Source organism: Mustela nigripes, chromosome 10, assembly GCF_022355385.1.
Source record: "Mustela nigripes isolate SB6536 chromosome 10, MUSNIG.SB6536, whole genome shotgun sequence".
Classification (NCBI taxonomy): domain Eukaryota; kingdom Metazoa; phylum Chordata; class Mammalia; order Carnivora; family Mustelidae; genus Mustela; species Mustela nigripes.
The window spans coordinates 42,333,545-42,349,392 of NC_081566.1; the positions used below are offsets into that span (position 1 = coordinate 42,333,545).

General features: G+C 56.9%; 1 protein-coding gene across 17 annotated transcripts in view; it reads left to right on the top strand.

Annotated features, from left to right (window-relative positions):
* Positions 1-15,848, top strand: part of NFASC (neurofascin) — a 174,994-nt gene that overhangs the window by 135,891 nt on the left and 23,255 nt on the right. For 11 of the 17 annotated variants that reach the window (XM_059413205.1, XM_059413212.1, XM_059413215.1 and 8 more), the window contains 7 exons: positions 378-448; positions 1,672-1,894; positions 3,828-3,943; positions 5,584-5,788; positions 6,934-7,056; positions 8,133-8,306; positions 10,711-10,725. In XM_059413205.1, coding sequence (XP_059269188.1) covers positions 378-448; positions 1,672-1,894; positions 3,828-3,943; positions 5,584-5,788; positions 6,934-7,056; positions 8,133-8,306; positions 10,711-10,725 — 927 coding nt within the window. The remainder of the gene's footprint in view (positions 1-377; positions 449-1,671; positions 1,895-3,827; positions 3,944-5,583; positions 5,789-6,933; positions 7,057-8,132; positions 8,307-10,710; positions 10,726-15,848) is intronic. The other 6 variants (XM_059413216.1, XM_059413219.1, XM_059413213.1 and 3 more) reach the window with 3 other exon arrangements.

Below are 15,848 nucleotides of genomic sequence, written 5' to 3' on the forward strand. Positions count from 1 at the left end.
AAAATGCTGAATGCCAGGGATAAGCCGACCTCGCATTAAACTTACTTAGTGGCTAATCCAGGGAGGGGATAATCCACATTGCGTTGGCTGTTGGGACCATCCAAAGTGCAGAAAGCCTTGTGATAAATGCTGTCTAGTGAGGGATTAAAACTCAAAAGAAGTTAGCCCTGCTGGGTGGGGGTGGGGGATGTTCAGTCTCAGCTAGGAAGGCACGTCCTCCTCAGGAGAAAACCACGGAGGAAGTTCAGTTGCCTGTGGGTCGGTGTGCAGAGAGATGCTGAGGAGGGACGGCCGCAGAAGGGGCTGGTCGGCTGGGAGGGAGAGAGGCCCTGGTAATGCACATTGGACCTGAACTTTGCACCCCCCTTGGGTTCCAGCCCCTGAGTCCAATCCTGCCGACGTGAAGGGAGAAGGCACCAGGAAGAACAACATGGAGATCACGTGGACGGTAAGGGTCCCTCCCAGCCCATCTCCCGATGGGCCCGCTCTCTTGACCTTGAGCGCTGGTAGCCCTTTTGCTCCGTATATGCCTGAGGCCCCAAGGCTGCTCTCTGCACTGGACATGCAGGGCCCAGACAGGAGCGTTGTCTAAGAGCAAGATTTCAGACTGGAGACAGGAGCAGAGGTGACCGAGGAACATAGGCAGCTCGTCTGGCAAAATCAGAGAGTACCAGCAAGGAAAATGGACTTCTCTAGGAGAAGGAGGGTGTAGAAAAGATTTAGCTTAAACATCGGTGCCTAGTGTTACTGTGTCCTGGGGTCCTCCCACTGGAGATGGTTGGGGTTTGGGTGCAGGGGAGACCAGCCCCCAAGCTGCTTTGAGTGCAGGCTTTCTTTTAGTCCAGGAAGGAATGAGAGGACGTAAAATCAACTCTCCGGGCCAGGTTTGAAAAAAAAAAAATCCCATCTTCATCTTGGCTCTCTGACTGTTTTCCAAACCAGAATTGGGATTTGTGGTCTCAAAATGAATTTTTTCCAAAACCAGTTCCAAGTCTGAGAGATGCACATTCAGCCATGGAAATATTAACATTTCTGTGCTGTCGCCAGGAGTGACAGAAGCAGGGAGATACAACGTGTGAGATCATTGGGGACCCAATCTCACAGCAGCCTAAGCAGCTGAGCTGAGCCCAGATCCAAAACACTGGGGCTCATCTTCAGGGCCTTGCAAGGACCGGCTCCTGGTCTACAGCTCTGGAGGGAACTGCTTCCTGGACCAGGCCCTTAGGGAACAAAGAGCAGAGTTGTACCCAACCTTAGCTGCTGGGCAGGACAACATAGTCACACATGGATTCAGTAGAACCCAAGCCAGTTCTGTAATTTTGAGTTCATTGGCAGCCGGCATGCTGTGGCTAAACCAAAACTCATCCTTCTCCGACGTCAAAGAACATTCTGTCATTTTCTTGTTTTGTTCTGCTTACCGATCGGTGACGGGAGAGTCCTGTTGAACATAAATCTTTGGCTTCCTATGCACTTGCAAACGTGGGTGGCTCTGGGACTCAGAGAGACTAGGTCTCGGGTGAAAACTGTAAGACTTTGGGCTTTGGAGGACTCAGTGTGAAGATGGCCTGCTCTCCCAGTGCCGCAAGGGGGCGGTGCTGGGCAGATTGGGGCAGGGTGCAGGCTGTGGGTAGGTCTGGGCTCCACCCCTGCCCTCAATCTCTCCCTGCTCAGCCCATGAATGCCACCTCCGCCTTTGGCCCCAACCTGCGCTACATCGTCAAGTGGCGGCGGAGAGAAACTCGAGAGTCGTGGAACAATGTCACAGTCTGGGGTTCCCGCTACGTGGTGGGGCAGACCCCCGTCTACGTGCCCTATGAGATCCGAGTCCAGGCCGAAAATGACTTTGGAAAGGGCCCTGAGCCAGACACTGTCATCGGTTACTCCGGGGAAGATTGTGAGTACCCTCCCCCATCCCCCAGCCAGGATCCTCCCAGCCAGGCTGCGCACAGCCAGCCTCGCAGCCCAGGAACCTCGGGGTGGGTCATGGGACTGCCAAGAACATCCTGAGAGGATTGCTGGTTCCCAGGAAAGAGAAATTCCCTATGGTGACCTCAGGCAGACAGGCCCCTGATAATGTCGGGAGCCGAAATGTTATCACCACCGGAAAGGTAGTTAGAATTACTGAACATCATCAGCTAGTCCAATACTCCCATTTCATGGATGTGAACACTGAGGCCCTGCAAGGGAAAACCATTGTCAGTATTACCCAATAGCAAATGTCAGGCTTGAAAACAGAAGCCAGGCCTTCTAGTCTACCTGAATGTCAACCCTTACTAGTGCCAAGACTCCAGGACTCTCCCTCCCAAAGAGCCACAATCAGACTCCTCCAAAGGAAGCAGGGCCACAGGCCAGACTCCTCCCTGGCTCCCCAGGGGAAACCTCGAGAAATAGAGGTCTCCAGAGCCCCAGACTGGAATAACCCAGACCAGCTACCTGCTGGCATCCCAGTGCTGCTCTTAACCCTTGGAACTGAGCATGCAAAGAGTTCTTTGGAGGCTAGCCTTGGTAAATCAACAAGATTCCGGGCATGTATGTAGAAGTACATCCCTGGCTTTGAAGATGGCAGTGGCCTTCCTGTATCCCACACAGTAATTCAGTAGGCTGCTGAGCAGAGCAGGAGGGCCAGGGGGGCCCCTCCCGATCAGGGTGATCCGAGAAAAGATGACGTAGGTAGGTGGAGAGGAGGACAGAAGGAAGGGAGGAGAGAGTCTTGGGGACCCCACTGCTGGGGTCAAGAGTAGGGCCCATGTGCCTGACAGCCAGGTGGGAAGAAGTGAGGCAGGGGGCCCGTGCACCACTTCCCTGGAGGTGATTATGGACTGGACCCACTTGGGGATAAGTGGATAGTATCAGCAGACTCTGTCCACCCTGCTCCTTGTCTCGTGGTGGCAGACACGTCCAGACAGGAGACTGGCAGGAACTGCTGGCTGGTGAGTATGGAACGAGTAGTGCTAGTCGAGTAGTGCTAGTCGTGGACTTCGTGGCCCCGCCCACAGTTCCCACGGCCCCCTCCGCCTGTGCTCTGCTACCAGAGGGGCAGGGCAGAGCTGTACTGCAGCAGAGTGTGATGAACAGGGGGAGTGCGGGTCTCCCTCTTCAGAGGGTCAAGCATCAGAATCCCCTCCTGAACGAGGTTAGGGCTACTTCAGCCTGGCTGACATTTCCTGCAGGGTCCTAGTGGGAAATGAGTGTCACTCAGAGGGGACTATCTCTAATGTGAGGATGCGGTTCGAGGGAAAACAGCAGGGTATCAGGAGCCACCCAGAGGACTAGCAACAGCAGGCCCAGTATAACACTCTGAGCCTTGAAGGGGCAGCGGATGGGGGAGTCCCCACGAGCAAGAGGTAGAACCTTGGGTAGAAAAGTGTAGCAGCCCTGCAGCCCACAGAGAGGTGGCCAGAGGACCTGGTACCTTCCTCTCCTCCTGCCCTGGGGTCTCCCATTGGCCTTGCCTATTAAGCAAACCCCTCCAGGGGCCTGTGAACAGGGGGAGGAGGGCAGCTGTCACAGTCCGGAGAGGGCAGCCTGCCGGGACACAGAGCAGGTGGGAAGGGTAGTGCATGGGATGGGCGAGCAAACGGAGGCTGCTCAGCTGGGAGGCTAGCAGATAATCTCCCTCTAAACGTGGGGCGCATCTCTCCCAGCCTTGGCCTGGCCTTCCCCCACTCCCCAAGGGCAATCTCCTGGAACAGTCCTGGCCTCATGGAGTACCCCGTGACTAGAGTGGGGTGGAGGCACCGGCCAGCCGAGAACAAGTCCGAGGGGCCTCTTGAGTCCAGGGGCCAGCCCCGCTTGCTTAACTGGCTCTCTGTCCCAACGCATTGCAGATCCCAGGGCTGCACCCACTGACGTTAAAATCCGAGTCCTGAACAGCACGGCCATCAGCCTTCAGTGGAACCGCGTCTACCCCGACACGGTGCAGGGCCAACTCAGGGAGTACCGAGTGAGGAAACAGCTCCCAGCCCGGCCTAACTACCCGGCTTGCTAACCAGGGCAAGGGGCCAGCAGACGCGGGCCACAGGCTGCTCGGAAGGGGTTCTAGGGCTCGCTGTGGGATCCAGAGTTGATTCAAGATGACGTCCTGTTCAAAATAGCCCCAGAGAATGATGATGCGGGTATCCCCAGGTGTGTCCTGCGACAGCAGGGCTGAGACACTGCTCAGCGGACAGCCACACAGAGGGCGCCGGGCTCGGGTGGACGCCGCGCGTGGCCCGTTGCGCTCCTCCACCAGCGAGCGCACACACCTGTGTCTTAGGAGAAGCGTTGAGGCCCCACTGAGCCACACCGCTCCCCTCTCCTCGCGTTCCCCGCCAGGCTGCTTGCCTCACCGGGTCCGGTTTCATGACACCCAGGCAGAGCCTCCAAAAGGTGTAAACACCTTCCCCGTGTCGCAACCAACTCCGGATTACCGGGCCTGTGGGTTACCGAGGCCCTTGGCTGCGCCGGGTCTCCCTGCCTGCGGGCAGTTTCTGCTCACGTGTCTCTCCTCTTGGAAGAGGAGAGGGGAGAGTAGAGAGAAAACCAGGCTCTGCCAGGCTCTCCCTTACACGGAGCTTTATTCAAAACGTGTCTGGGAGGTGATGGCAGCTGTAAGCGTGGGTTAGTGCAGGTTCTGTGACTGGAACGTCACTGAGAGTTGGCTGATGGACAGTCAGAGGCAGAATGGCGGGGATCCGTCTCTCTGGGGCCATGGATTCGGTAGGCAGGGGAAGGCAAGCAAGAAAATATGTGCGCTTGAATGAGCTCCTCCCCAGCACTCGTACCCTTAACCGACTTGCCCAGAGAGTTTTCTGGCTAAAGCTCCTACTGGGTCCCCTTCTAAAGTGTGGGCTTCCGCCTTCCTTAGCCATTTGGAGGCCCAGGTGACGCTGGTGTGACAGCCTGACCTGCGCCACCTTCCCTACCGCTAACTGTACCTCGTGTCCCAAACTCTCTCATCTACCCATAACCCTGCCGCCTTCCGAAGGCCACCCCATCCTCGCTCTCGCCACCAGGCAGCCTGCTGTCCACGGACCTGGACATGCATCTAGCTCATTCTAAAGGGCTCCAAACAATTTTAAAAGAAAGCGTTTGACTTCAAAGGATTAAATCAGCTCTCCTATTCAGACTTCCGGGAGTAACCTGTCCTTTTCAACTCCTGCCTGATGCCGAGCTAAACCATACTAATCCAACTCCAGGCGATGTGGCCTTTGAGCCCAGAAGAGAGCTTTCCATGCCCGGACCCTTGGCCCGTGTTTGTGGTTCCGGCATGGACTCCTTGAGCAACTCGTTCCCTGGCTTGGAAATCAGGGGCCTTTCTACCAGAAACTTTGGCCAACTTGCCTATTTTCCAGAGAGCCCATGTGGCTCAGGAAGTGATTGAGCCCCAAACCCCTGTTTCCTGTTTGACAGCAGTTCGTACTTGCTAGGGGTCGAGGACTGGGGCCTCTCGGGCTGCTCCCCCAGCCCTAGGTGGGGCTGCTCAGGGCACTCAGGACTCGGAGCCTGTGACAAGCAAAGGGAAGACCAGTCACTCCCAGAGCCACTAACAACTAACCCAGCTCTGCCTGACCATCCCCTCACCGGCCCGCCTCTGTCCCGAAGGCCTACTACTGGAGGGAGAGCAGCTTGCTGAAGAACCTGTGGGTGTCTCAGAAGAGGCAGCAAGCCAGCTTCCCTGGTGACCGCCCCCGTGGCGTGGTGTCCCGCCTCTTCCCCTACAGTAACTACAAGCTGGAGATGGTCGTGGTCAATGGGAGAGGCGATGGGCCTCGCAGTGAGACCAAGGAGTTCACCACCCCGGAAGGAGGTAGGTCTGGCCTGCAGCTCTTCGGGGTGGGGGCAGGACAAGGGCCTGGGCCGGACAGCAAAAGGTGACCTCTGCATGAGCCCAAGGCGCTGGCATCCTGCGAGCCGTTCCCGAAGTGCTCCATCCCCGGGCTGGCCTGCCTGACAAGACGCTGTGTCTCAAGAGAAGACCTGTGCCGCCTGCTGACAGAATTGCAGACGGGCCAGCAGACGGACCCCCACAGCCAAGGGCGCTACGGGAACCCGGGCCACCCCCACCTTTGGAGGCCGAAGCACCGTCACTCTGACCACCAGAAGCACCGGCTTATTCCCCAGCATCCCAGACCTTCAGAGCTCTCTCAGCACTGTGCTCCGGAAGCTTCTGTCGGGACAGCTGGCCCATGTGTGCGGTGGCCCCGCAGGGGGCGCCCTGCCTGCTGCTGGTTCCAGGTCCCCCTGGGCCTGGGAGGCAGACACCTGTGAAGTTCACCATGTCCTGCTGCACCAGCTCAGCGTTTGCTATGCCCTCTTCTGTTTCTCCTCCCTCCTTCTTAACCGCCTTCCCCCCCATTTTACCTTTCTTCCTCCTCCTTTGTTCTTTATTCCTACCTTTCCAGCCCCCTCATTTTGCGTTTCATCACCAGCCTCTCCCCGTCGCTCCTGCTCCTGGTGCCCTGTCCATGAGGCCCACCTTGGGCTGCTTTCTCCTGACCCCTGAACCCTACATTCTCAGCTCGGCGGCCTGGGCCTGCTGCTGGGCCCCAGGGTGAGGAACCTTGTCTGAGACTGGGAACCGCAGCTTCTGTGCCCACAGCTCTGGTTGGCTCCTCCTGGCTCGAAGGCATCTTTGCAGGGACAGAGCCTAACGTGTGCTGAATCCACAGTAGCTGCTAAAGGAAAACCTGACTGACTTCTTCCGCATTTAAACAGAGTCTGAGCCATGCTTGTCCTAAATGGGGAGGAGATACAGGGGTAGGGAGCAGCATCCTGGATGGGACGAAGGGCTCTCATCCCCCCTCTGGTTCCCGTGGGTTCTGGCTTAGCAGCTGTCCAACATGGGGGTTGCCCCAGGTCAATGCCTTCATACTTGTGCTCTGTTTTTTTGTGTTTCCTCATCCTGCCTCTGCCCTCCCCTTCTTTTCCCCTGCCCTCTCCTCCTTCCCCAAGTACCCAGTGCCCCCAGGCGTTTCCGAGTCCGGCAGCCCAACCTGGAGACAATCAACCTGGAGTGGGATCACCCGGAACACCCCAATGGCATCCTGATCGGATACACGCTCAAATACCTGGCCTGTACGTTCCACGCTTCCTTCTCTTAATCTGGGATTTACAAGCCCCGTCCTCACCATTTCACTGAGTCGAAGTAGAAAAGCTTGAGGTAGCTCAGAGTGCCCTGCAGAGGGCTGGAGGTGCCGGGGAGAAAGTTCCCCTAGAGGATTAGGGGAAGCAGAGACACCCCCCCCCCCCCCCCCCCCCCCCCCCCCCCCCCCCCCCCCCCCCCCCCCCCCCCTCCTCCCCATCACCTCCCCCCCCTCCCCCGCCAGCACAGCTCCTCCTGCCAGGAGCTTCCAGTCTAATGAAGGATTCAGCCCTACCCTTTGGGGATCTTAGAGTTTCCAACACCTACAAGTGAGTCTAGGAAAGACCGTATTTGTGCCTCATCGGACAGGATACATTACACACAGGGGAATCCACACAGCACTCGGGGAAGCTAAACCAGGTACCGTTTATGTCAGGAGCCCAGGTAGGGAAGACCTCACTGAAAGAGCTTAGTGTCCCCCTGTCCGGACAGCAGTGTCCTTGCATTTGAGAAGCTTCCACAGTGGCCGATGTTGTACCTCATTGGGAAGCTCAAAGGGCCAGGTGTTGTGCTGTGGACGATTTTAATAGCCAGCTGCATGCTTGTGTGCTGTTCTGAATGATCTCTGGCCTGACCGTCCCCCTTTGAGGTATACTGAATAGGCCTTCTACAAAGGAGGCATTAATGATCAAAAGCTCTAGTGATTCTGCCCTAGTTGTGTTTGAAAGGAAGAAAGGACCTCAAAAGTTTTGTCCTTATTGAAAAGGCCTGGGGATTATAAACTAAATCTTTCAGAACCCGCTGCATAACTTTACAGTGAGCTGGAGATAATGAGATCAGTGAAAAAGCCTGAGCCCTGGGGTGTCCTTGAAGAGCCGGAAAGTTTTGCCCCCGTCTCTGCCCTTGAACCCCAATCTCCCAACCCCCGGGTCATTAAGGTCCTGGGGCGAGCTCCCCTTGTTCTCTTTGCAGCAGGGTCGGGAAGGCTTTCTCCTTCCAGCTGCAGATGATATAACCTATCACGGTCACTGCTGCTCAAGTTCAATTTCACTTACCTATCTCTCCCCAGTTAATGGAACCAAATTAGGAAAGCAGATAGTGGAAAACTTCTCTCCCAATCAGACCAAGTTCACGATGCAAAGAGCAGACCCCGTGTCGCGCTACCGCTTTACCCTCAGTGCCAGGACGCAGGTGGGCTCTGGGGAAGCCGTCACCGAGGAGTCACCAGCACCCCCGAATGAAGGTAGGTGCATTGCAGCAGCCTCGGGGGTGGAAGGTCCCGGCTAATTCCGATGCCTAGAGAAACACCCTCACCTGGCCTTCTGGCCGCCAGCCTTCTGGGCTGGAGTGAAAATAAGGCTGCAGGTTCTCCAGCCCCCGCACGGGATACCAGAGAACCCATCCCCTATGCTGAGAGGTAGGTGTATCTGGAAAACTCAGATCTTCTTAGACAATGGCACTCAGACCTGACCCGCACTTTGCCTTGACTTGCTCAGCTACTTAACATCTGTCACCTGTCCTCCTTGGGGGGATGGGGGACAGGAAAGAGAGCCTGGGTCCATAGTAGAGACAACATGAGGGAAAGCATGTGGGAAGTAAAGGTGCTAATGAACTTCAGAGAGCTGCGGCAGTGTTCGCCCATGGTGGGGGAGGGGGACTGCAGTGCTACTAAGGATGCAGGGGGACGGCTCGGCTCTGGGATACCTCTTCGGTGGGCACACGGAGCCAAGGAGAGAGGGAAGCAGCCTCGATCGACGCTACTCGCCAGGAGCATGAGCACAGCAGGTGTCAGCCCTGCTCAGAACCTGAGCTGGGTGGGGTGTCAGGCCGTGCGCAGGGAGGGCGTTGGGAAACAGCCCCTGGCCAAGCCAGCTTTCCTGAGAGCAGCTTTTGGCTCAGCTCTTGGCTCCTGGCGTCTTCCTAGCCCCGGAGCATCCCCACTGGGCTGCGCCTGCCTGAGAAGGCCACTAGAGGGGACTCCAGGCCCACTCGTAACCGTGCTGGCACCTGGAACATCCAGGATGCCAGGCTGTAGGAGGAGACCTCGTTTTCCAGAGGTGCAGTGGTGTGTTCAACAGCCGTTTCCTGAGCATCTGCCACGTGAGGTCTGAACACGGTGCCAAAAACAAGGGACATGGTCCAGGAGGGGAGAGCCACAAGAATATCTCCTTGCTGTCCCACGTGAGGAATGTTAAGTTGAGCTGAGGCAGGTGCAGTGGCCATGCAAAGGCTGGGCAGAGGAGAGGTCCGTTTTGCAAGGGAAGAGGCGGTGTGAATGGGGATTCTAGAAGTAGACAACAGGTTACTCTGTGCAGTGCTTGTCCCAGAAGCTGAGGTCCGACGGCCTGACCCTGGCCCACATTGGACCTCCCAAGCACCTCTTCCCCACCCCAGCAGAGCCTCAGGGCTTCTTCCTCTGGGCCTACCAGGCCTGCTGCAGGGACTCCCAGCTCAGCTTCACAGCCACCCTGCATCCCTCCCCAGCCCTGCCCATCGTCCCCCTCCCCCTGGGCCAACAGGCCAGGCTAAGCAGGCGGGAGCAGGGACGGGCAGGACCTGGAGAAAGGCTGACAGTCCTTCTCTGGTCTTATAAACCGGGCATGAGCCATACAATAAACTCCCCTCCTAGTGTGCTCATCAACCGCCCCTGGGCACTAGGGCAGTTTATTAGGGCTGGGGGACTTTGGGTAAGTAGCTAATAATACAGCACTTAGCAAAAGCCTGGCCAGAAAGGGGATAACGCACTTTCCTGATTCCTTAATTCTATAAGGAGAGACATAAAGAGAGCCTCTTGTCCTTCCCCATTCCTGGCCCAAAACAGAACATCAGATCAACAAATACGCCATTGTCAAGCCCTAGTGACCACCACAGGGTACATTCTGGGGCCCCAGGGGACGAGAGGACAAAGGGAGACTTTCTTCTCCATTTAGGGGTTTGCAATAAATTCAGGAATTCCTTTTTAGGACTCCCCATCCACAGTTGGGTTTCTTCTTTCATAAAGTTCTGCTGGTGGGAAAGAACAGGGGGCAGAAGACCCTCTGAGCGGGGTCCTCAGGGCTGCCATCTGTGAGAGCTCCTGGGCCTTCCAAGGCCAAGGTGGTGTGGGGGAGGGTTCACAAAACAGGGTCACCCCTCCTCCATCTGTCCCAATGCTACTCACCATCTTCCCCCAAAGATACGGGAACCATCCTTTTGACTGGGTTTGACGTCCTCTTTATGCCCACAATTCTTGGCATCCCGGAAGGTCACCCAACCTTCCTCATAGAGACCAGCCTGGCCAGGGAAGACACACCCTTGGGGAAAGACCTGGAAACAAAGCACTTGAGATTCACCATCCCTACGACCACCCCTTAGTGGGTAGTCCTTGAGTGGAGGTAGAATCAGAGTGTATTAGAGAGGTCTCCAAGATCCGGGTGGAAAGTTTTCTATAGGAACATACCAGACTGCCCATGGAATTGACCATGAACCCTGGACACCAGTTGGCATCCTCAGGGCAGTAGCCAGCCCCTGGTCACACTGTCTGGGTCAGGTTTGAGCCAGACGCTTCTCTGCTCGCTTGTCCTGTGGTTTCACCTGTGCTCTGTTTTGTCTTCCCTCTCTCATCCTTTCTCCCTCTCTCTGGCCATCTTGGGCGCTGTGTTCTGAAGCCACTCCAACCGCAGGTACCGTACCAGCAGCAGAGGTAATGGGCATGGCATGGGACAGTGCAGGCGGAGCCCGCCCAGCTAGGGTGGAGAAGGAGGGAGCCCAGGAGGAAAGCATGTTCCAGACTGTCTCTTTCAGGGGTTGGGAAGCCAGACTGTCAAGAAGGCTATGTGTGGAGGACGGGACCAGAGGAGGTCAAAGCTTCCCCCTCTTCCTCTTCACTTACTCTTGGTTCCCCTCGGATGGCTTAGGAGGGGCTCCCCCACACACGGGCTCCAGACCTAGTCTCTGCACCTGCAGCTTTCTTGGAAGCTGCGTGATTCCTTCCCCTGACTGACATGGGCCCTGGCCTAGTTTTGACAGCTCGGGGTGCAGAGAGGGGGTCTGCCGTCCTTGGGTGGCCGGCCGTGCCCCTGAAAGGAATGCTGGCCTGTGAGTGGAGGCAGCTGGCTCCTGTCTTCCGGTCCGGCTGCCATCCCCTGAAAGGGTGCCTAGGGGCGAGCGCTCTGCATGCAGCCCGCACGCGGCATGGGGGCCCGGCACCAGCTCTGCCGTCTGCCGTGGGTTCTGGGCAGTGACCGGAACTGAGCTTGTCCTTGGATAGGGCCAGGTGCTCCAGGACCTGGAGTCTCCGTGGGCACCATGGGCTGGTTGTTCCCTCGCCCCTTAGAAACCCAGCTTCTCAGAGTCTCCAGCATGAAGAACAGCCGCCACTCTTGGGGTCTGGGAGCTAAAAGCACAGCAGAAGGGAGGAGCGGGTGGGCAGGTCTCGACTTAGGACGAGGCCCGCTGACCGCTGCCCTCCTGTTAAGCCTTCATGCTGGGCGTGTCACTATTGAAGGCCTATCCTCAGGCTGGGGATGCTAGGCAGGGGACCCCACGGCTCCTTCCCTGTCATCCTCTGCAGCTGAGGGCAAGGCTCACCCTGGCAAAGCAAAGGCTAGGGGCCCAGGGATCACTAGAACCTCCTGAAGCTCTAGGCAGCGGGGTGGACTGAGAAGCAGGTGAGGAACTGGAGGGTTGGCTTATGAAGACGACTACCAGATCTGGTTTCCTCCCACCCCCATTTTAGGTTGGTTCTATTTCTGTTGCACACCCTGCTTCCTTCGATTTGTGTTTGTTCTGCCAGATCTGTGGGTGGTGCGCAGCCATCATCCCTCCCTCTCCACGCCCCCAGCTCCCCATGCCCCCTCCACATCATTGCCCAGGCTGGTAGATCCCAGTGCCTCCCCACAGGGCCCAAACAGCCTCCACTAGGATATGAGAAAGACACATGTCCTGGGTGTGGGGACCATGGAGAAAGCCATCCTTGTACTCCACAGGCTGCCCTGACTTTCTGGCGCAACTTGGCCCAGGGGTTTCTTCTGGAACTCTTCTAGCAGGTGCTCAGGGTAGCCTAAGCGGGCTCAGTGAACATAGGAGGGGGAGAACACAGGACACCAAGAGAATCCACTGGAAGCTCATTGGTCAACCAGCTCCCAGCCCACCTCCCCCTTTCTGGCACCCTGGGACCCGAGGCAGGTGGGTCGGGTAGCAGGGAGTCCGCCGTGCCAGCAAGCATCTGTGCCAGCCTGCGCTGCCGCTCTCATGAGTGGCACCTGAGAGGGAGAGGTGATCATTCCGAACCCCCCACCTTCTGCTCCCCATTTAGAAAACATCTAAGCCCATTGTGGTATGCACAGTGACTGCAGGGTCTCCGACCCTCGATCACATGTGCTTCCTGGGCACCAGCTTCCCCGGGGCATGGCAGTAGAGGCACAGTGCACGTCTTTGTAAATGAGTTGTGCTCATGGCATCGGCTGTCCTCAGCTGGAAATGCTGGAGAACCTTCTACGCACACAAGTGCCAGGCCGTGGAGCGCAGGTCTGACAAACCCGACGCGGGTCCGCGGACCAGGCTGCTGCTCCCTTCCAGCTCATCGTCCCTGCACCTGGGTGTTTTATCCCCACACTTACCTGTTCATGTCTTGCCCACTGAAAATAAACCCTCTTGCACACCCGGTCTGTAGTGTCTCAGGATGGCTGCCCATCTGGCCTGGCCATCTGTGGCTTGGCCACAGTCGTCCGTGCGCCATGTGGCCATTTTTGGACTGAACCTTCCACCTTGGAATGTCTGGAAACTCCTGTCGTCCTCTGTGACTCAGATCTGCAAATGTCTGCCGGGCAGCTCCGTGGCCGGTTCTGGGGTCAGGAACATGAATAAGACAAGCCCTTTCCCCAGTTTTCCCCATCCCTTCAGTGGTGTTCCCCGAAACTCTGGTGGCAAAGCCTCAGCCGTGGCTGGGGTACCTTCCAGTGTGCATGAGGTAACCCAGTAGGCTGCCATGGCCTTTGGGGAGGTGTGCTATGCTTCTAGCTCTAGCCGCCCCCGCCCACCGCCCTGAGACACCGCCTCCCCATGGCCTTCCTCTCCATTGTCAGGCTGATACTGTCTGCTGCTCATTGGCTACCGTGTTCTCCAGCCCGTAAGTCCTGCTTTAACTGGAGAGGACATCCAAGCTCAGCAATGCACCTCCCCAGCCTGTGGGCCTCTCCGTCTCTAAGCCCCTTACCTCCTCTGTGCAAACCCACCCCAGGGGATGAGCTCCTCTGGGTCACCTTTGACCTGAGTACTGGACAGTTTCTCCATGAAAACCTGCCTCCCGTCTCACCCGTGGGAACCTCTAACAACTCACTCCCCTGACCCAGAGCCTTTTCGTCTTGCCTCTGCCCCCCCAACTCCCCCTCCCTATCTCCCTGTCTTTCTGCCCCTGTCCAGCTATGGGACAACAGACACAGCTAATGAGTGGGTCACAGAGAACAGTGATTTGCCAGCTGTGACCTCAGCCTAGCTGAGGCTGCCACCTCCACAGTGACTCCAATGGGAGGGCACTTGGGAGGCCACTCCTTGCCTTTTGTTTCCCTCTTACCTATACCAAGACTGTTGATGCTGATCTGGAGGGAAAGTGGTTAGGTGGCCGTCATCAGAAATGCTTCCTCCTTGTCACACATGGCAGAGGGGACCATTGGTGGGGAGGGGCAAGACGATGCAACATCTGCAGATTCATTTCCCATTCTTGTCTCTGACCAGCAGCATCAGGAAAAAAGTCATTCTAACCTAGCCTCTCGTAGCCTGTTTCTAGGGCTTCTTGCTGGAATGCCCAGGGAAGCATGTGCGAACCTCACTGTGGGCCTGTGGGAGTGAAGTGCGTGTGTCTCTGCTTTATGAGAGCCAAGGGGCATGGGAGAGTGTGTAGAGCTCTGGGGGCAAGTGCCACTGAGTCTGGGAGCCCAGGAAATGTAACACCACCACCCATGTGTGCATTACCCAGAACAGGATGATTTTAACTCAGAGTTGTCCCCTCAAAGCTTTTTGGCGATGTCTTTTAAATAGTCATGGAAAAGGAAGGCGCTATGAACATCCTACCTGCCAGAAGTGATTAGAAAATACGCCGCTGGTAAGGAGCCAAGTCAGAGCCAGTCCTGCCCAGACAGGCAAGCTAGCCTCTCCAGGGTCCTTCCTGCAGCACAGAGCAGCGGGAAAAGCCCATGTGTGTGCGTGGCCACGGGAGCTGCAAGGGACCAGGTCTGGAAGGGAGCTGACCTCTGCCTTGGGGTCTCTCCGGCTTTTCCGTGTGTCTCTCTGTCTGTCTGTCTTGGTGAGTGGGATAGGTGGACTCCCTCACCCTGAGCATTTACAGCACTGAGCTTTCCAGGCCTGGGGCCACCTTGCACTAATGCATCCTCGAAGGGTGACTTTGACAGGGAGTCTGGCCACGCCCCACGCCTTCCTGATGTCCACTGTTGGCTTTGACCCCACCCAGGAATGTTTGGAATGCGTGGGACACAGCTGGCTACCCAGTGTGACTTCGGTGGTCAGCACACCCTCAGGGTCCAGTACCGCCTCTGATCTTGCAAATAGGGAAGTGGCTGGGATCCCAGAACTCTCCCTCCTCCTCCGTGGGGACGGGTCATATTGGAGACCCAAGGGAATGAAAGGGCCTTTGTTGCTCAGGCTCTTACTGCAAAGCCCTTGGGTCTCTTCATTCTCCCCTGAGAAAAGCTCTCTGGCCATTGTCTCTGACTCCCTCCCTGCCCTGGCCCCCTTCTGGGCAGTGGGGATCTTCTCTTCCTAAATTTCTGGAGCTTTGAGATAGGGCTGACGTGTGGCTATTTCTCGGGGGTTTACAAGGATCTCCTTCATCTTAACATCCCTGCCTTCTGTCCCAGAAAGCAGACCATGATCAGATGACAGGAGATGGCAAGGGGAGGGGGGGTCTGTCTCTCTCTGGCTTGCCCCCATCATTCTCATCCTCATGGCTTTCAGTAATATTGGACCTAGAGAGTTGTAGGGCCGCCCTCGGTTAGCTTCCCTGACCCTTCTGTCGAAGGAAAGTGGGCATATGGAGACAACGTCACATGGGTAGACTTAGCCACCCAGGGGTGGCCGACATCCAGGGTGACTTTGCGTGGGAGACGAGAGTATGAGGGTGAGCACAGATTTGAACCAATCTCCCTGAAGATTTATACAACAAAGAGGCCCACAATATATCTCGCTTGTGTCCCGGGGTTTCTCCATCTACAGAGCACAGTTGACACTGCGACTCCATTAGTGCCCATCCCACATCCTAATGTGAAGGGAAGGGACCTGGGGCTCCTGGAACCCTAATGTCCTCAGAAGAGAGGAGTTAGGGCGGCGTAATTACAGGAAGGAACATCACTGGGCAGGGAAGAAGGGAGGAGAGGCAGGGCCACAGACCAGAGCTGAGAGCCTGGGGACGGGCCGACAGTGAGACAGGAGATGCAGACCCCACTGGGAGGCTGACCCCCAGAGTGGGGGCTGTTTGCTCTCTGTCGTTGGGTTTGGGGGTGTTAGGACTCAAGCAGCTGTGAGAAAGGGTACTTTGGGAGTGAATGGCTGGGAATAGGAGTCTTCCCAGTGCTCCTGCAGGACACGGCCGCCACCTGCCCCCCCTCCAAGGCCGGAGCTCCGGAGCCAGACCCAGGTGCTGCTGATGTGTCTGGGTGGTGCTGGCTGGGGACCCCATGCCGTCCCTGGCACCTGAGCGATTCGGTGTCCATCCTTTCCCATCCTCATCCTCACTCTTGGCGGGGTGCATGCTGGGGGCTTCGAGCCACACAGACCATGAGAAGAAAATGAA